The 20249-nt window shown below is 35.5% G+C and overlaps 2 protein-coding genes and 1 long non-coding RNA gene across 4 annotated transcripts; all 3 read right to left on the reverse strand.

The window, feature by feature from the left end:
• Window positions 1-1513: 1513 nt before the first annotated feature.
• On the reverse strand, window positions 1514-6050 carry LOC110093132 (disease resistance protein RGA2-like). Of its 2 annotated transcripts, none has more exons than XM_028701033.1 (3): window positions 5917-6050; window positions 2459-5483; window positions 1514-2009 (listed from the first exon to the last, which is right to left on the reverse strand). In XM_028701033.1, the coding sequence occupies exons 2-3, from the start codon at window positions 5450-5452 to the stop codon at window positions 1950-1952; spliced, it is 3054 nt and encodes a 1017-aa protein (XP_028556866.1). In that variant the 5' UTR covers window positions 5453-5483; window positions 5917-6050; the 3' UTR covers window positions 1514-1949. The 2 variants fall into 2 exon arrangements, with proteins under 2 accessions (XP_028556866.1, XP_028556865.1); XM_028701032.1 differs by having other exon boundaries at window positions 5809-6022.
• A 3574-nt stretch (window positions 6051-9624) lies between these two features.
• On the reverse strand, window positions 9625-13504 carry LOC110093131 (putative disease resistance protein RGA3). Its single transcript, XM_028701034.1, has 2 exons — window positions 10617-13504; window positions 9625-10005 (listed from the first exon to the last, which is right to left on the reverse strand). Exons 1-2 carry the CDS (start codon window positions 13470-13472, stop codon window positions 9988-9990), a joined length of 2874 nt encoding a protein of 957 aa, XP_028556867.1. The 5' UTR covers window positions 13473-13504; the 3' UTR covers window positions 9625-9987.
• On the reverse strand, window positions 13503-16048 carry LOC114581246. The gene is made up of 3 exons (XR_003703135.1): window positions 15938-16048; window positions 15681-15779; window positions 13503-13638 (listed from the first exon to the last, which is right to left on the reverse strand). It is a non-coding gene; the product is annotated as an uncharacterized LOC114581246 (long non-coding RNA).
• Between the last annotated feature and the right edge of the window lie 4201 nt (window positions 16049-20249).

Below are 20249 nucleotides of genomic sequence, written 5' to 3' on the forward strand. Positions count from 1 at the left end.
GTGAATTTTAATGAAAGTCCTAGTCAGATGGAGGAGGGGATTCTGACTGTTGGTAAGGTTGGAGAACAAGTTGTGGTTTTTGATGGGGAGGCAGGTGAGGAGGTGGCTTTAGTTGAGGCTCCTATTTTAGTTATCTCAAATGCTAATTTGATTACCCATTCGGTTAGGTGGCAATGTGATTGGTTGAAGGATGACATGTCGAGTGACAGTGGGGAGGATGATAGAAATTTTGAAATAGGCTCACTTGACAGATTTTTCATTTCGCAACATACACGTAAATCCAAGAAGAGATGATTCTCTCTTTGCCAAGTCCAATTTCCTTTGGTTGTTGTGGTTTGGAGGATGATAGAACTTTCGTTGCTTTTGGCTGCCAAGTCCGATTCATTTAGTTTCGACATGGACGATGAGGAAGAAGCTCTACTGCAAGTGCCGGTGATGGCCAGGGTTGGTTGGCAACCTGGGCGGCTCGTTTTGCTGATTTGGCTGCTTCTCACTTTCAATTTTGTTGTCTCTCATGGATGGCCCCATCCTGGCCGAGTCCGCAAATTTTTTATGCCTCCCATCAATTTATCAGTTTACATCGCACCTTGTCTTTTACTTTGTAATTGATTGATGTGGCCCTGAGTATGGTCTTTGATTGAATCATTTCCCTTTAATGAAATTTGATCTGTTAAAAAAAAATTTTTTACTACCCTAAGGTGTCAACCTCATACTATATGTAGACTTACAAGGAACATGGCATGATGCACATCAAGATACTATCAAAATAGCATATATGTAAACATATCTAGTTTTAGCAAATGTCTATAAAGGTATTATATGTAAATAAATTTAATTACAGAGAACTTACATTCAATCGAATCAAATTTATGATATTTAATTGCAATTAGAGAGTCACATTTTATAATTTATTAAGCGAAAACTGCTGTTTTTTTTTTCTTTTTTCAAATTTTCTTAGAGTTTTGGTTAATTTCTAGGTGTCAAGATTATTCATTTGTGGTGGTATCATTATTCTATTATATTTTTCTTTATTATTTTGTATTTAATTATAAATTTACTCAGTATGAACATGCACGATTTATTTAGGTTTGCTTAACCTTATATTTGATTTTATTTTATGATGGATTTGGTTTAGTATGATTAAATTATGAAATTAAATTGTATCCACATTAAAGGTTTTTTTTTTTAAATTTGATTTGAACTTTGTTAATTTGTGCGATTTTAATTTGATTTGTGCTAAAAAGTTTGTAATAAGAAAGTTGTCCAAATTAAATCTTAGGGTTTGTTCGAGATACTTTTTTTTTATTGGTTTCTAGTTTAAAAATTTAAAAGCAGCCACAAAGCAGTGATAAAAAATTCTCCTAAATGAAGCCTTAATAGTTGGAAAATATTAATCGAAAAAATATGTCCAAATATTATCTTTAGCAGAGATAAAAAGAAACAACCTCTCGTATCAATTATTCAACAATATAGTGTTTTTTTTTCTTGAATATAATATATAAGTAATAAGAAATACTCACAACAGTTTAGATAATCTAATATTTCAACATTGTAAAAAATTATTCTTAAAAAGTACAAAAGTTCAATAGTTCTACAATTATCAAACACTTACCAACAATACAAATTAATTATAATCACAGACAATATACTTAGAATCAATCTGCATCGTCACTCTCCTTTGCCACTGCATGTTATTTTCCATTGAACCACTCCCTCATTCTCTGAAGCTTCTCCATAATCTAAGTATGCTACATTTACATGTCCACTTGTGATTTTTGGATATGCTCTTGCACTGCTTTCCGAGTAGTAACTTGTTGGCTTACCATGCCCTCCTGAGTGCTTATTGAGAAGCTTCAGCACAAGTAGAGCACTATCCCTCGATTTTGTAAGCCTGAGAGCCTAATCCATGCATAAACTCGCTCCTCATGCATTTTGCTTTCCCACAATGATCATATGTCATAATCAGAATAATCACTTGATCCGCTAGAGCATTCTTCATAAGTTCCAGCCTGGCTAAGTAAAAGCCATGTCACTCAACAAAAAATAGCATAAGATTAGTCATTACATAATTGTCACTTGCAATATTTATAATTGTTTCGACCAAGGTATAATTTTAGATTAAACCTAACCAATACACATGCAGATAATTAAGTAATTACTAAAAAATTAAAACTAATTAATATTTAAATTTAATATTCTTTATTTTCAAAATGAAAGTTGGAATTGAACTATGGAAACATATATTTGTTATTTTTTTTCTGAGAAACGAGAGCTCTTTCTTCACTTGAACAATTTGAACGATAGCCAAAGCAGCAAAAGAAAATATTATCAAATATTGTTGGCAATGGGTAGCAACGATTTTTCTAGTCACCTCCTTTTTATTTTCATCTATAGCTAGCTAGTACAAGAAATGACAATCAAAAGAAAATCAAAGAATTTGAGGACTGATTAAACATACCTGAATATATTTGAATCCATATATTTGGCACCACTTTTCTAATCCAGGGCAATTAGCAATCTTCAAAACACTAGGTATGGTTGAAAGCTTTTCTTCCAAAGTGAGTTCAAGTTTCGGGCATCTAATTAGCTTCAATTCCTTAAGTGAAGGAAGGTTTTGCAAGCCTGGTATTGATGTCAACTCCCAGCAATCTTTGAAACATACAAATTGCAACTTAGAAGGAAGTATCTCCTCCGCAGAGATCAAGAGATTATTACATCCCCTGATTTCTAACTTTTCAAGTCTATGCAAACTACATAGCCCATGCAATGATGTTATATTTGGGCATTCTTCAACAAGTAGTCTTCTAAGTGAGGATGACTGCACTATTTTTATATTTTTTAACATAGCACAATCCAAGATGAAAATACTTCGAAGACATGGGAGATCTCTATCCAGCACTCTACCTGATCCATCCCATTCATTACATCCTTGAAGGGTTATATCTTGTAACTTACAGTACGAGGGATCACCAAGCCACAATGGGAATAGTATCCCAGGGTAATTATGTATCTCTAATTTTTTGAGGTTGTTGTGAGGCCGCAATGCCTCAAGTTTCACCTCTTCCAACTCAAAACTTTGTTTCTTTACTTTATCATTTGCTTCAAAATATATGCAAACATCAAATGGAATAAGATAAGAATAAATCATCGTACTATGCCAATCTATGAATAGTCTCCTAATTTGCTTCTTCCCATTAATATTTGCCTTCTTGAAATCCTCAACATTATTTGCATATTTTATATTACATATACAACAACTCCCTGTAAGGCTTGCTAAGTTTTCTATCTCACCTAGTCCACCACTTTCATGATTTCCATCCTGTACAACTATTTTTTTTAATGTCTGGAGACAAGTTAACTTGCTTATCCCACATGGCATGAAAGAGTCATCTGGTAGAATCAAATGTCGAAGGTTGATAAAATTTTTTATGCTTGCTGGTAACATTATAGGATAATGAACACCAGACAAGTCCAACACTTTCACATTAACCATACTATGTAATGAATTGAATAAGCTTGAAAGAGCAACATCTTCCCAAAGAGGACGCCGTGCATAAGCATGAATGTAAAGATAGCGTAAATGCTTCATTGAGGCAGTTGAACCAATAAACTTTGTAAAGTTTGAAACAAATTGATCGATTTCAATATGAAGTACTCGCAATCGTGTTGAATCCGAAAGTTGAAAATAATTGATTATTCTTCTGGCATAACAAAATATAGAACGAAGAGCAACATGCCTGCTAAGAAAGGGGAACGCTATAATGTCTTTTAGTGCTTCATTATTTGTTGGTTCATCATGTACAGCTAAGTGGCGAGCATTATTTGATATGCATATATTTTGGTTGCCACCATTTAATTTCATACTGATGAACTCATTGTCAGAAATAAAAACTGCCAAATCATAAATCAAGTCATGCATCTCGAAATAGTCTGTAGATTCTGTTGCTTGAAAGAACGATCTCCCCAAGAGTTCATCTAAATACTCTCTACCAGTCTCCTCCATAGTCTTGCCTCTTATTTTTGGTTGGATATAGCCCTGTGCAATCCACAACCATACAAGGCAATTTTTATCAGGAATATGCTTTTTAGGAAATAAAGAACAGTACCTAAAGCATGGCTTCAAGTGAATCGGCATCCTTTGATAACTCAGTTTAAGAGCAGGAAAAATTTCATTTGTCCCTGGATCCAAGTCCCAAAGCTCGCTTTCTAAGATGCTCATCCACTTATCTTCATCTCTTTCAAATTGAAGATGGCTTCCAAGTAGTTTTATAGCCAAAGGTAATCCATCACATTTGTTTACAATTTTTTGGCCAATCCTCATCAGGTTCTCATCACCACATAAAGCATATTGATTGAACAATCGCCAACCTTCATCTTTGGAAAGAAAGCCCAAACGACAGTAGTTCATAGTCCGCATGACATCTGCAACCTTTTCATTTCGGGTTGTCAACAAAATATTCACAACGCCTGCATTGTGAAATGGGACTTTTAGGGACTCCCAGAGAAATTGCTTCTCATTCCACACATCATCCAACACCAAAAACATTCTTTTAAATTTCATCAGTTCTTTTTTAATGGAATCTTGAAGATAATCAAATCCAACATGCTCCTCACATGATTTGTTAGTTATGGATCTATATATCTCTTTGGTTAATTTCACAAGATCAAAATCCTCAGAAACATAGATCCATATCCGTAGATCAAAATACTGACGAATTCTAGGATCATTATAAATGAGTTGGGCCAGCGTTGTCTTCCCCACACCCCCCATGCCAACTATTGGGATGACTGTAATTTTATTGCTCACTTGTACGTCTGAGAGCAATAACTTCACAATCTTCTCTTTCTCACTCTCTCTCCCGATTATATTTGATTCATCGACGAGAGAGCTGGTAAGCCGATAATTTTGTGCACTAACAGTTCGCCTCACACCATCGTCCTCTCTTAAACGAAGTCCCTTTCGATCCCTTTCAATCTCATCGAATCTTTCCCGAATCTCCCTTAGCTTCTCAACCATGCCATCAGAAACTGCTGGAACTTGATAAGATGAGGATGCTAATGTATTAAGACCTTCTAAATGCTCAATCTGACCATAACGTTCATCATCGCCTCGCTTGCGCTTGCCATGGTGGTAGGACTCTTCTGCAGCTCTGGCTTCCATCTGGGCTATCTGCACATCATACTCATACTCATCGATTACATCATCAATGTCATAAGCCAAGCACCTGAGCTCTGAAAGCCATAACTTCACAGATCTGTCTTGTATCTCTCTTTCCTCTGCATCTTCAAGCACTGCTTCGATCCTCGGTAGCATTCTCATTATCCTCTGGAACTCATCTAAAGCATTGCCTCGTGTAGGTTCCACTGATGAAGATGAAGATGAAGATCCATCTAAAAGAGCCAATAACCCTGACTTCGCCCATCTGCTGAACATAGCAATAATATCTGCCATGGCTTCGTCCAATGATTAGAATCAAATATCCCTGCCATGCATCATTAAATTGTATAGTAAGATATAATCTTCCATTATGTATTTATGTTAGAAGGAGAGTTCCGAGAGATTCATGAAACAAAAATAGTTTAAAATACTTGTTGCAGCGGAAAGCAATCAATTGAATGCAAAGAGATAAGCTAAAGCAGATTATGCAGATTCTCGTTGCTTTCTATGCATACAAAAAACTATATAAAATCAGAAATGAGAACTGAAGGCCAAAAACAAATCAAATCACAAATCATACTCATAGGAGCACAGAAGAGCTGTATGAGAACAAAATTACAACTTAAAGCCAAGCTGAAAGAACTAATTACTTCTAGGACAAGGTAGCTCATCAAAGCTCCAAATTTCTCAAGTATTTGATCTGATGAGGTCTGTGGAGACAATCTATAAGACCAAAATTAGATTAAGGAGCTAATTACCTCTGTCTTTATGAAGAACTACTCAATCAATAATTGAAGAGGAAAGGCAGCTCTTTCTTTAGAAGCTCAAATTATCTTAGGCATTTGATCTCTCACATGCATGATATGATTTCGCTTTCATAAAATAAAAGTAGAGAGAAAAATTATGAGAATATTCTTTCGTTATTTTCTCTTTTTTTATCACTTAATAAAGTAGAGGGTGAGAGTTTATTTTTAATCTTATAACTTTTACATATGAGGGAGATAATTTTTGATATTTTACCCCCCCACTCTCTACTTAATTAAGTGAGCCCACCCTCAAAATTTATTTTTTTTTGCATGTAATTATTTGTGCAATAAATTTATCCACCTTAAAAAATACTTAAAAATATTGATTTCCTATGATATGATGCGTCAATATGCACAATTGATATAGATATAATTTAGGATAATTTAATTAGTACTTAATTCTAATTTGTTTGAGTCTTTTTCTAAGTATTTTTTTAGTGGAAAGGCTCTTTCTAAGTCCAATAGGGCGGCTTTGACTTATCTTCCTATATGAGTCTAAGATTTTCTTTGGGAGATAATTTTTTTATTACTTTATTTTTAAAATTTTAATTATAATTTCTATTTTTATGTCTTATTTTTGTTGATTTTAAGAATTTTTATAGTACAAATTTATTTTCTATAATAATATTTTTAAAAAATTATTTTTCTTATGATGTGTTTATAATTATTTTTATAAAAAATTATAGCCGTTTTAAATCACTTTTTTTCAAAAATAAAAATCAACAAGTCATGGTGGCAAAAGATCTCTAATGCTTAATGGCGTCTAGTTGGAACTTTTATTTGGTCCGGTGTAAGGATGCAGAGGAACATCCGGTCGTAGGCAAAATTGAAAGTAAAGATGTGATGTTAATTGATATATTTATTTAGTTTATTGTTTGCTCTGATTTTATAAGTTTATAAAAAAATATTTTGAATTTTTCTAATTTTTTTAATGAATTTCTCAATTTCTATGCCAATTAGGCAATTTGTTAAATTTCGAGGTGAAAGTGCAGAGTTTATTGAAATGTTTATTTTATTTATTTATTATTCCTTATGATTTTATGGGGCTTATAGAATCTGACTTTATTGAATTTTTATTTAATTTTCAATTGCATAGGTCATTTGCTTATTATCATTCCAATTTAATCTAAATTTGTTAATTTTATTATTATAAGCCTAGTTTCTTCTTTTAATTATATATTAGTGTGTATTTTTTACTTAGATTTACTTAATTTTATGATTGATTTTATTTTAGTATGATTAGATTAAATTAATTACTTTTTAGGGGTTCTTTGAATATGATCTAAATTGATTTGATTTAAACATAAAGTGTGAGATTGGCATGAGTAGAGGGTAGAAACTATCCTGCTAAATTGGTATAACGTGCCCGGTCAAAATTTTAAGACTTCATTGCTTGGGTTCGTCAGTGCCCCTATTCTATTTAATCGAGTGGCGGCCAAATGATCATTGTTAGTATCACGGAGCCCTACATTGGGTACCCATACCCACATACCAACCCATATCCAATGGGTATAGGTGAGTATGGGTATGCCCATGGACTCGTGGGTGAGTTGGGTGGGTACCCAACATTTAGGGATAAATTGAATTGCATTGTTAATCACTGTAAGTCATATATTGACGCAATCCTCACTGTGTAGTGCACAATATTGAACAACGTTGAGATCATGGTCAACGTCCTGAAGTGGCGGGGGCTCATGGACGTGAAGATGTTCTCGATCATGAAGCACATAACGTGCTCTATTCTGTGAATTCCGGCAACCAGCGCAATGTATGAGAATAACTTTTCATATACCGACAACACACTAACTAAGAAGCGCAATAGTTTAAAGCCCGCTCATGTGAATGATATATTGTTCTATCGATCATGATGACCTCTGCGACTAAGGTCAGGCAACACATGGGTATGGGTAGGAACGACATCCTGAAAGTTGTCATGGGTGGGTGTGAGTGGTAGAAGCCCACCCATGCAGAGAGCATGGGTGCCTGACCAAAACCCTGAGTAGTTCTTTGGCTAGTAACCATGATTTACCTCATTCAAGGCAATCTTGTAGACAAAGGATGTGAACCTAGCCCTAGGCTTAGAGATGGGGAGAGTACTCTGGTATGTATAGAGGACTTACATCTAAGTTATATACTCTAAGGTGTCAACCTCATACTATATATAGGGGTGTCAATTTGGGTCAACGGGTCTGGTTCAGGTCGAACCCGACTTGACTCGGTTGTAAACGGGTTGACCATAACCGAGTCAACATTGTCAGGATTGTCAACACAGACCCGACCCGCGTGGGTTACGGGTTGACCCGACACGACTCGACAACCCGCTATATTTTTTTTTAAATTATGGTTTAAAAAACGGTAGGCGAGCATGCCGGATTGGGCGAGGTGGCAGGCTGCCAGGTCGATTCCTCAAGGTGCCTCGTGCAGTCGTGCGGCTGGATTGGGTCGAGGCAGGCGTGCCAGATTGACCGCTTGAGGAAGCGACGTAGCACGACATGTTTGGCTGGCCGAGGGCTCGGCCGCTCGAGGCAGCGACGCAATGAGACAAGTTTGGAACGCGAGATCGCTAGATTCCAGAGTACGGACGACGCATCGTTGATGTTGACACGAGTCTCGAGTGACACTTGATGCAGCGTTGACGCGAGTCTCGAGTGACGTGAGTCTCAAGTGACGCATGACGAGTCCATTAATCCCGCTGAGCGGCTGAGGCGTTGACAAATCCTGCGCGGTGCAGTGTTGGTTCACCCCAGGAGGAAAAACATAGAACGGGCAAAGCAATCCAGGTGAATATTGGGTCAATTTTGGGTTGTCTGGTCAACCCGAACCCAGCCCATTCTTTCAAACGGGTCAAAAATCCGAATCCGAACCAGGCCCGTTTCGCAAACAGGTTGACCTGAACTCGGATTTTTCCGGGTCGGGTTTTGCGTCGTGTCAAAAATTGACACCCCTAACTATATATAGACTCACAAGGAACATGTCATGATGCACATCAATAAAATTGTTAGAGATTGATGATGGTACAATGTCTAGCTAGGTCATCTACATATATCCAACATCTCCTACAATGACAACTTGTGAAGTGGATCCTACAATCAAAATTATCCCAGCTTATAAATTGGAATGGGAATGTCCCTACAAACCGTAATCGATTTATTATGGGAGTGTCATAAAATAACTAATGTAAATTGTGAACTTAGTATTTCACTTGATAGCATATATGTAAACATGCAGATCTAGTTTTAGCAAAATGCTTGGTGGACCATCACCAAAAGAGCAAACTTACTAACAATAGAATCTCATTTCATATTTTTTTAGATTTTTTTTTTTAGTTTATACTTGTATTTCCTTAGTCACATTTCCTTTTCTTTTTAATTATTGTTGTCGAACAGTTCCATTGGTGATCTACCAAAAATATCAATGGTCAAATCCAACAGAAACAAAATCATCAATTCATCATAGATATCGACGTTTTAAGCATAATACATGCTATGATGGAAATCCACTAGAAACTTGTAGCTGAGATAAAAAGAAACAGACTCTTGTATCAATTATTCTACATTGAAACAATATATAAGTAATAAGAAATACTCACAACATAAGCTAATATTTCAACATTGTAGAAAAAATATTTTTAAAAAGTACAAAAGTTCAACAGTTCTACAATTATCAAACACGCATGCAATAAATCATAGAGTTCTTATACATTCAAATACCAACAACACAAATTAATTATAATCACAAACAATCTACTTAGAATCTATATCCTCACTCTCCTCTGTCACTGCAGGTTGTTTTCCATTGTACTGCTCCCTCCTCTGAAGCTTCTCCATAATCTAAGGATACTACATTTGTATGTCCGCTTGTGATTTTTGGATATGCTCCAGCACTGCTTTCTGGGTAGCAACTTGTTGGCTTACCATTCCCTCCTAAGAATACATTTCTCTTTCCTACAGTGACCATATGCATGTGATAGTCGGAATAATCAGTTGATCCCCTAGATGATTCTTCATCAGCTCCATCATAGCTCTAAAAAGGATATATTTGCTAAACAAAAAATAATACAAGATTAATCATTGTATAATTGTCACTTGCAATATTTATATTAATATTCTAAACTTATAGACTCGCATATTGTGAAGGACTTTGTCTCGACCAAGATATAATTTTAGATTAAGCCTAATCATTACACATGCAGATATATATATAAATCAATCAAGTAATTGCTAAAAAAAATAAAACTAATTAATATTTAAATTTAATATTCTTTATTTTCAAAATGAAAGCTGGAATTGAACTATGGAAACATATATTGGTTATTTTCAATACATTGTACGGAAATAATGCACATATAATTAAGATAACAGTTCATATATAAGAGATGCAACAATTTTTAGGTGATGAATATAACTTTGTTATAAATTATAAATAATGCAATTAGAGAAGGCTTTTTTATAAAGTAAAAGCATTCATGATGACATGTGACAAAGTGGATCGGCATTTTTTATGAGGAACGAGAGCTCTTCTTCACTTGAATATTTTTTTTAACGATAGCCAAAGCAGTAAAATAAAATATTATAAAATTTTGTTGGCAATGGGTAGTTCAAGAAATGATAATCAAAAGAAAAACAAAGAATTTGAGGACTAATTAAGCATACCTGAAAGTATTTGAATCTATATCTTAGGCACCATATTTTTAATCGAGGGCAATCAACAATCTCCAAAACACTAGGTATGGTTGAAAGCTTTTCTTCCAAAGTGAGTTCAAGGCTCGGGCATCTTTTTAGCTTCAATTCCTTAAGTGAAGGAAGGTTTTGCAGGCCTGGTATTGATGTCAACTTAAAGCAATCTTCGAAACATACAAATTGCAACGTAGAAGGAAGTATCTCCTCCGCAGAGAAAAAGAGATTATCACAAATCCTGATTTCTAACTTTTCAAGTCTATGCAAACTACATAGCCAATGCAATGATGTTATTTGCAGGCAAGATCTAATAACTAGTCTTTTAAGTGAGGATGACTGCACTACTTCTATATTTTTTAACATACCACATTGAATGATGGAAATACTTTGAAGACATGGGAGATCTCTATCCAGCACTTTACCTGATCCATCCCATTTATTACACCCTTGAAGAGTTATATCTTGTAACTTAGAATACGAGGGATCACCAAGCCATGACGGGAATAGCATCCCAGGGTAATTATGTATCTCTAATGCTTTGAGGTTGTTGTGAGGCCGCAATGCCTCAAGTTTAACCTCTTCCAACTCAAAACTTTTTTTCTTTACTTGATTCTTTGCATCAAAATATATGTGAACATCAAATTTATCGTAACATGTCAAATTCTGCCAATCTATGAGTAGTCCCCTAATATGCTTCTTCCCGTTAATATTTGCCTTCTTGAAATCCTCAACATTATTTGCATAAGCTATACCACTGATACAACAATTACCTGTAAGGCTGGCTAAGTCTTCTATCTCACCTAGTCCACCACCTTCATGATCTCCATCCTTCACAACTACACATTTTAATGTTTGGAGACAAGTTAACTTGCTTATCCCACATGGCATGACAGAACCATGCGGTAGAATTAAATGTCGAAGGTTGATGAGATTTTTTATGCTTGATGGTAAGATTATAGGATCATCATAATGACATAAGTCCAACACTTGCACATTACCAATACTATGTAATGAATTGAATAAGCTTGGAAGAGCAACTTTGGTCCAATGATGAGCCCTTAAATTTAAACTACAAAAGAAAAGATAGCGTAAATGCTTCATTGAGGCAATTGAACCATTAAACTTTGAAAAGTTTGAATCAAATTGATTGATCTCAATATGCAGTACTCGCAAGCGTGTTGAATCCAAAAGTTGAAAATCATTGATTATTCTCCGATCATAACAAAATATAGAACGAAGAGCAACAAGCCTGCTAAGAAATGGGAACGCTAAAATGCCTTTTAGTGCTTCATTATTTGTTGGTTCATCATGTACAGCTAAGTGGCGAGCATTATTTGATCTGCAATTATTTTGGTTGTCACCCTCTGATTTCATAATGATGAACTCATTGTTAGAAATAGAAACTGCCAAATCATAAACCAAGTCATGCATCTCAAAATTGTTTCCATATTTTGTTGCTTGAAATAATGATCTCCCCAAGAGTTCATCAAAATACTCTCTACCAATCTCCTCCATAGTCTTGCCTCTTATTTTTGGTTGGATATAACCCTGTGCCATCCACAACCATATTAGGTGATTTTTATCAGGAATCCGCTTTTTAGGAAATAAAGAACAATACCTAAAGCATGGCTTCAGGTGAATTGGCAGCATTTGATAACTCAGTTTAAGAGCAGGAAAAATTTCATTTGTCCCTGGATCCAAGTCCCAAAGCTCGCTTTCTAAGATGCACATCCACTTATCTTCATCTTTTTCAAATCGGAGATGGCTCCCAAGTAGTTTTATAGCCAAAGGTAATCCACCGCATTTGTTTACAATTTTTTGGCCAATCTTCATTAGATTCTCATCATCACATAATGCACGTTGTTGGAACAAGCACCAACCTTGATTTTCAGAAAGAAAGCCCAAATGAAAGATGTTTGTAGTCCGGATGACATCCACAACCTTTTTATTACGTGTTGTGAACAAAATATTCACAATACCTGCACTGTGTAAGGGGATTAGGAAGGACTCCCAGAGACATTGATTCTCATTCCACATATCATCCAACACCAAAAATATGCTTTTAAATTTCATCAGTTCTTTTTTTATGGAATCTTGAAGATAATCGAATCCAACGTCCTCCTCACATGATTTGTTAGTTGTGGATCTATATATCTCTTTGGTTAATTTCACAAGATGAAAATCCTCAGAAACATAGATCCATATACGGAGATCAAAATACTGACAAATTCTAGGATCGTTATAAATGAGTTGGGCAAGCGTTGTCTTCCCCACACCCCCCATGCCAACTACTGGGATAACTGTAATTTTATTGCTCACTTGTAAATCTGAGAGCAATAACTTCACTATCTTCTCTTTCTCTCTCTTTCTCCCGATTATATTTGATTCATCGACAAGAGAGCTGGTAAGCCGATAATTTTGAGCACTAGCAGTTCGCCTCACGCCATCATCCTCTCTTAAATGGAGTCCCTTTCGATCCCTTTCAATGTGATCGAATTTTTTCTGAATCTCCCTTAGCTTCTCAACCATGCAATAAGAAATTGCTGGAACTTGAGAAGATGAGAATGCTAATGTATTAATACCTTCCACATGCTCATCTTGATCATAATGTTCATCATCTCCTCGCTTGTGCTTTACACGGTGGTAAGACTCTTCTGCAACTCTGACTTCCATCTGGGCTGCCTGGACATCATACTCATACTCATCGATTACATCATCAATGTCATAAGCCAAGCACCTGAGCTCTGAAAGCCATAACTTCACAGATCTGTCTTGTATCTCCCTTTCCTCCGCATCTTCAAGCACTGCTTTGATCCTCGGCAGCATTCTCATTATCCTCTGGAACTCATCAAAAGCATGGCCTCCTCGTGTAGGTTCCGCTGATGAAGATGAAGATGAAGATCCATCTAAAAGAGACAATAACCCTGACTTCGCCCATCTGCCAAACATAGCAATAATATCTGCCATGGCTTCGTCCAATGATTAGAATCAAATATCCCTGCCGCCATGCATCATTAAATTGTATAGTAAGATATAATATTCCATTATGTTATAAGGAGAGTTGCGAGAGATTCATGAGACAAAAATTGTTTAAAATACTTGTTGCAGCTGAAAGCAATCAATTGAATGCAAAGAGATGAGCTAAAGCTGATTCTGCAGATTCTCGTTCCTTTCTATGCACACAAAAAACAATATAAAATCACAAATGAGTATTGAGTCCAAAAACAATCAAATCACAATTCATACTTACAGTAGCACATAAGAACTATATGCGAACAAAAGTACAACTTAACGCCAAGCCGAAAGAACTAATTACTTCTATGGAGAAGGAGCAATAAATAAATAATCAAGAAGGGAAAGCAGCTCATCAAAGGTCCAAATTTCTCAAGTATTTGATCTGATGAGGTCTGTGCAGACAGTTTATAAAATCCAAATTAGATGATGATGATAAAATTGCAGAGGTGAAGGAGCTAATCACCTCTGTCTCGGTGAAGAATGACTCGCTCAATAATTGAAGAGGAAAGGTAGCTCTTTCTTACAAGCTCAAATTATCTTATGAAATGATTTTGCTTTCATAAAGTAAAAATAGGAATATAGGACGGAGAAAGATAATTTGAGAATATTTGAGAAAGATATTATAGCTACTTTAAGCTCGATTTGAACTTTTTTTTTCTATTTGTATTAAAATTTGATTTATTTAAAATAGTAGATCATCATATTTGATTTATATTCAGCTTATTTTCTCTTATTGAGCTTTAAATAAATGACCTTTATCAAATAAGCCTGTTCACGAACAAACAAGCTCAAAATAATTCTCCTAAAACACTAATATCACTCTATTTTTAGGTTGTCCTATGCTAGTATGCAAATATCTGTATCACATCTATTTTGGTTCTGCGAAAAATTAGAAAGATTTAATGCGTATAACTCATGAGGTTTCAAATGTCAGTCAATATTCTAGTTTAATTGTTCAATTCTCTAACTGAAGGCTTTAGTTTCGGTTTTGATCAAAGTTATAATCAGGTGAGTTCTATTTTAAATTTTAGGATTTGAGTTTAAAGTTAATGATTTAATATTTATAATAGAATGAAAAATAAAGCACAACACAACATACAAAAAGATAAAAAATATAAGTAAGATGCATATAAATAAAGTATAAATATCATAATCTAAAATGTTTAAGATTGATGGCCTAAATAATGTATAATTAATGTGTTCTAGGATGTGTGGGTGATCAACTTTACTATTAGTTTGTAGGTTGTAATTCCAATTATATATACTTTCCATTTAAATATTAGCCATTGGTCATCTTTTATTCCACTTTTAATTGACTTATAAAGAAAGATTATTTTTTGAATTAGTTTTTCTCTAGTGGATGCAGGCTATTATTTGTTATAATTTTATAAGTTCCAAAAAAAAAATTCAGATTTTTTGGACTTTTATTAATTTTTTTGATGAATTTCTTAAGTTCTAGATTAATTAGGAAGTTTTTTAATTTGGAAGTGCATATGTGATATTAATTGAGATATTTATTTAGTTTATTGTTTTTTGTAATTTTATAAGTTTATAAAATAATATTTTGTATTTTTCTAATTTTTATTGTATTTTATATGAATTTCTCAATTTACAGACCAATTGGGCAATTTATTGAATTTGGAGGTGAAAGTATAGAGTTTATTGATAAATTTATTTAGTATATTGTTAGTTATGATTTTATTAGTTTATAAAACTTTATTGGGCATTTATCATCCTTTTATAAGATTTTGATTAATTTCTAATTGCAAAATTAATTTTATTTTAGGGATTATTTGAATATGATCTGAATTGATTTGATTTAAATATAAAATGTGTGATTGATATAGGTTGAATGAAGTAAGAGTTTGAATAAGTAAATAGTTACATTATTTTAGAAACTAAACTATCAAGCGGACATAACACCCCCAGTTAAGAAGATTTCAAGGTTATATTTCTAAAATCACAAATGAGAATTGAAGGCCAAAAACAAAAAAAAAAAATTGACAAGGAGCAATAAATAAATACCTGAGCAGGGAAGGCAGCTCTTCAAAGCTCCATTTTTTCTCAAGTATTTGATCTCTGATGTGGTCTGTGCAGTCTCAGTCTATGAGACCAAAATTAAAACTATATTTAAGATACAAAACTAATTAACTGATAAATCAAAATTCCAAAGCTCTAATCGAGAAATCAGAATCGAAGAAACAAATTTAAGTATACTCAAACGATTACACTGTCACAAAATTAGATGAGCAAGAAATATCTATGGTGAAGGAACTACTTACCTCTCTCAATCTGTGAAGAACCACTCAATCAATAATTGAAGATGAAAGGCAGCTCTTTCTTACAAGCTCATATTATCTCAGGCATTTGATCTCTCACATGCATGATATGAGTTTGCTTTCATAAAGTAAAAGCAGGATAAGGACAGTAAAAGCAGGACAGGAAGAAGGAGAATATTTAGTAGGTGGCATCTGAGAATACTCTCATTATTTTTACTTCCATTAATAATTTTTTTAGAATGATATGTTTTTTAAATATATCTAAAATTTGATCAATCGGAGAAAGCATTTGGCCTTCCCTCTTTCCGGAGAGTTTTGACATATTAAGCTCCTGTGTAAATTTTCAGAAGGCAGATTGAGTTTGAAATAAGACACTACCTAGAGATTCCACCCTCATTTTGTTGGACTTTAGATCTGAGTTCTGGTTTCCTATAGGCACAAGCCCCTATAATTAATTACCCCTCCCGATAACGAGAGAGAACTTTTGATTAAGGCCAGTTGTCAATTAGATACTCAGCATGTATCTGGCATATAGTAGCAGCATGATTTGGCATTTGAAAATTTTGATATTTAAAATTTGAAATTTTACCATCTTGCACTTAAAGTAGATGGTGGGGGGAGTGATAAATCGAAGGTTGGCATTGTGGAAATCGGCATAGTGAAGATGGGTCTTCTCGAAGTCTCAAGGTGGAGGTAGTGTAGGCAAGGTGGAAGTCTGCACAATGAAAGGAGGATGGATCGAAGGTAAGCGTGGGTCTTGGGACTTGTGTAAAGTAGAGATCGGATAGGGTGAAGTTTGCAAGTAGGTGGAGGTCGGCTGTAGTTTGGATTGGTTGAGGATTTTGACAGCAGTAGAGGGCTCAGTTGGCTCGGAAGATACAAACAAGGGAGAGGGAGTTCGGATGACTGGGGAGCTCGTGCGCAAGGGAGAAACGAAAAACTAGAGGGCTATTTAGCTCTTGTTTTATCAACGAAGGCAGAGTCGCGATTTGTGCAGGATTTGAGCAAAGAGATGCGAACGGCTCTGAATTGTTACATGGGGTTTACGCTGTATTTTGGAGGATTTTTTTTTAACATTATTGAAAAAAAAAATGTTTATTTATTTTATTTTTTAAAATAAAAAATGTAATCAATATGCATATAAAATTTTATTATTTTGGAGAGAACATAGTTCAAGTATTAATTATATCTTATATTTCAAAAATATTCACCTATGCTCCAATATCACCATGATGGCACCTTGGCTCCTCCTCACCCTTCCACATTTTCGACATGGAGGTGTTTTATTTTTTTTTATTCTTTATAATCAACTAAACATTTAAGAAAATAAATTATTATATTTATCTTACAACGAAACAAATAATTCAAATTATAATTTTTTCTAGATTCTTGAAATACATACATTTTCATAACATTCAAAGTACTTGGGCGATTTGGATGCCATTAGAGACCCTTTTCCACCACCACTAAAACTTGTCCTTGCCTTTATTCACACATGGGAAGGTAAAGACTGATAAAATAAGTCCGTCTTGCAATGAAAAACTTTTCCAAAGGAGTCCTAAGTGGTTAAGAAAAACTCCGGCAGTGGTTGACAAACAGGCGGAATTTCAATCATGATCGACGAACAAGAATAAGTACGTCGGTGGTCGACGAACAAGTAGAAGTACGTCGGTGGTCGGAAAGAATTCCGGCGGTATTCGACGATTGGGCGGAAGTCCGACGATGGTCGACGAGCAAGCCGAAGTCCAACAGTGATCGGGAAGAAATCTAGTGGTGGTTGATAAACGGGCGGAAGTCCGACGATGGTCGGGAAAAATTCCAGCGGTGGTCAACAAACAGACAGAAGTTTGGTGGTGTTCAAGAAGAAGTCCAGCAGTGGTCAACAAGTCCCCATAATTAATTACCCTTCCCAATAACGAGAGAGAACTTTTGATTAAGGCCACTGTATTTGCGCAGTATTTGAGCAAAGAGATGCGAATGGCGCCAAATTGTTACATGGGTTTACGCTGGATTTCGGAGGATTTTTTTTTAAACCTCGCGTGTAGGTCAACATTATTAAGAAAAATGTTTATTTATTTCCTTTTTTTAATAAAAAATTAAATTAATATGCATATACAATTTTATTATTTTGGAGAGAACATTGTTCAAGTATTAATTATATTTTATATTTCAAAAATAGTCACCTATGCTCCAATGTCACCATGCTGGTACCCTGGCTCGTCCTCACCCTTCCTCATTTTCAACATGGAGGTGCTTCATTTTTTATTTTATTAACAACTAAACATTTAAAAGCCTCACATCAGAAAAAAAGAAAAGGCACTTGACAGGACGGAAGTGCGCTAGGGTTTCCTTTCTCTGCCGCCGCCACCTCTCCCGGGTTTCTTTTCCTTTTTTTCCCTCCTCCGGCTCTGCCGGAGGACTTCTCTTCCTCTGCTAGCATGGAGGCTGGACTCCTCTTCGTGGATTTTCCTCTGCTTGTCCAGTCTCCAGGTAAAATTGCAAAGCTCACTCCGAAGGATTGGAACAGGGTTTTTGCTCATGCCTCTTCAGTTCCTAAAGCTCTCAACCTTTCGCATTTCCCTTCGGATCCGGAGATTGTTCCTTTCTCAGATGAAATCCTGTCCAAGGGCGGTGAGGACTCGAGATTGTGTTTGGTTGGATACTCCATAGGCAGGAGGCCGTTTTACGAATCTCTACTGGGCGCCATTAAGAGAACATGGATTCTAAAAGGTTCGGTAAATCTACTATCTTTGAGTGATGGTTTTTTACTCATTCGATTCTCTTGTTCGAAAGATTTCGAAATGGTTTGGTCTCGTGGTGTTTGGTTCCTGCTGGGTCGTCCATTTATTCTTCAAAAATGGCATCCCAAATTCAAGCCAACGAGAGATAATTTTGATTTTGTTCCTATATGGGTGAAAATTCACGATTTGCCTCTTGCATGTTGGAATTCAGAGGGAATTTCTAGAATCGCTAGTAAAATTAGAGTACCGTTGGCTGCAGATAATTTGACTGAGCAAAAGACTCGCCTCACCTATGCCAGGATTTGTGTTCTTGTGGATTGTAATGCTGCATATCTGGAAGAAATAAAGGTTTCCCTAGATGGGGATGTCGTTAGCTTGAAGGTGCAATACTAATGGAGGCCATATCCATGTGACCACTGTAAGTCCCTTATGCACCAATCTTCTCTTTGCCCGTTAAAACAAGTGGTCTCTGGGGAAAAGGTGCAGGTTAATGAAATGCAAAACAACTGGGGTAGGAGTGCTAGCAGAAAAGGGAAGAATCACACAAATTTGAGCATGTCAAGGCCGCCCAAATACGACCAAAATCAGAGAGCTACTCCCGTCTCTTCCCCTTTCAACCTTCCCCCTTCTTCTTCTCTTAATGTTCCTATTAACATCATAGGACAACCTCTACACTACCAACCACATTCCCCAACTCCACCAAATGTCCAAGAGCCCACCTTTTCTGGCAACCTGGTTGTTAATCCGAACGCTGACATTCCCCTTTCGGACCTAAAAGGGATAGAGATTCCTAATCTTAACTCTCCTAATGAGGAGGAGGTTGCTTCCACCTCTTCCAACTCTTTGAAAATTCAATTTTTTGCAAGCCAAAAAGAAAATTCGGTCACTTCCCCCAACAAATTTAATGTGTTAAATGTGGAGGAAGATCTCATTTTAGTAGAGGATGTTTTGTTTGGCATGGAACAGCTAGAAGATAGGAGCAAAAAGAAGAAACAAAAGGAAAAGTCTAAACAAGACAATTTGGTTTTTTCTAAAAAAACTGTGAAGGGGAAGCAGGGGAAAAAGCCCCACTCTACCAACTCATAATGTCTTTCCCATCTTTAGCCGTATGGAACATTCGCGGCTTTAATCATCCTGACAAAGTCCATTGCTGCAAATGTCTCTCTCAGTCTTTCAAACTGGATATGTTGTGTATTTTGGAGAATAGGATTCACTCCCAAGCTCTTCAAGACCCTTTTTTTGAAATTTCTCATACCGTCTTCTCTAATGAGAAAAGCTGTCACAATTTTGCAACCTCTTCTTCAGGTAGGATATGGATTAAATGGGATGGTAATAAATTGAATTTTAATCCCACTCTTATATCCTCTCAGATTATTTCCGGGTATGTTACTGTTGCCTCCAAGGTTATTTTCCACCTCTTTGTCATTTATGCTTTTAACAGTGCTAATGATCGCAAGGAACTTTGGGACATTATTGGTAATATTTCCCCTATGGTTGATTCTCCTTGGGCGGTTCTAGGGGATTTTAATTATTGTCGTTTTGCCTCTGATAAGCTAGGTGGTTCACCTTTAACT

The sequence above is a fragment of the Dendrobium catenatum genome, unplaced genomic scaffold, assembly GCF_001605985.2.
Source record: "Dendrobium catenatum unplaced genomic scaffold, ASM160598v2 fragScaff_scaffold_1617, whole genome shotgun sequence".
In the NCBI taxonomy this organism is placed as follows: domain Eukaryota; kingdom Viridiplantae; phylum Streptophyta; class Magnoliopsida; order Asparagales; family Orchidaceae; genus Dendrobium; species Dendrobium catenatum.

Bases quoted from the DNA above. Each gene is read 5' to 3' on its own strand.
- LOC110093132 (XM_028701033.1), bottom strand. From the start codon at position 5,452: ATGGCAGATATTATTGCTATGTTCAGCAGATGGGCGAAGTCAGGGTTA. The intron at 2,010-2,458 runs GTATGTTTAATC...TTACTTAGCCAG, and splicing joins ATGGATTCAAATATATTCAG to GCTGGAACTTATGAAGAATG.
- LOC110093131 (XM_028701034.1), bottom strand. From the start codon at position 13,472: ATGAGAATGCTGCCGAGGATCAAAGCAGTGCTTGAAGATGCGGAGGAA.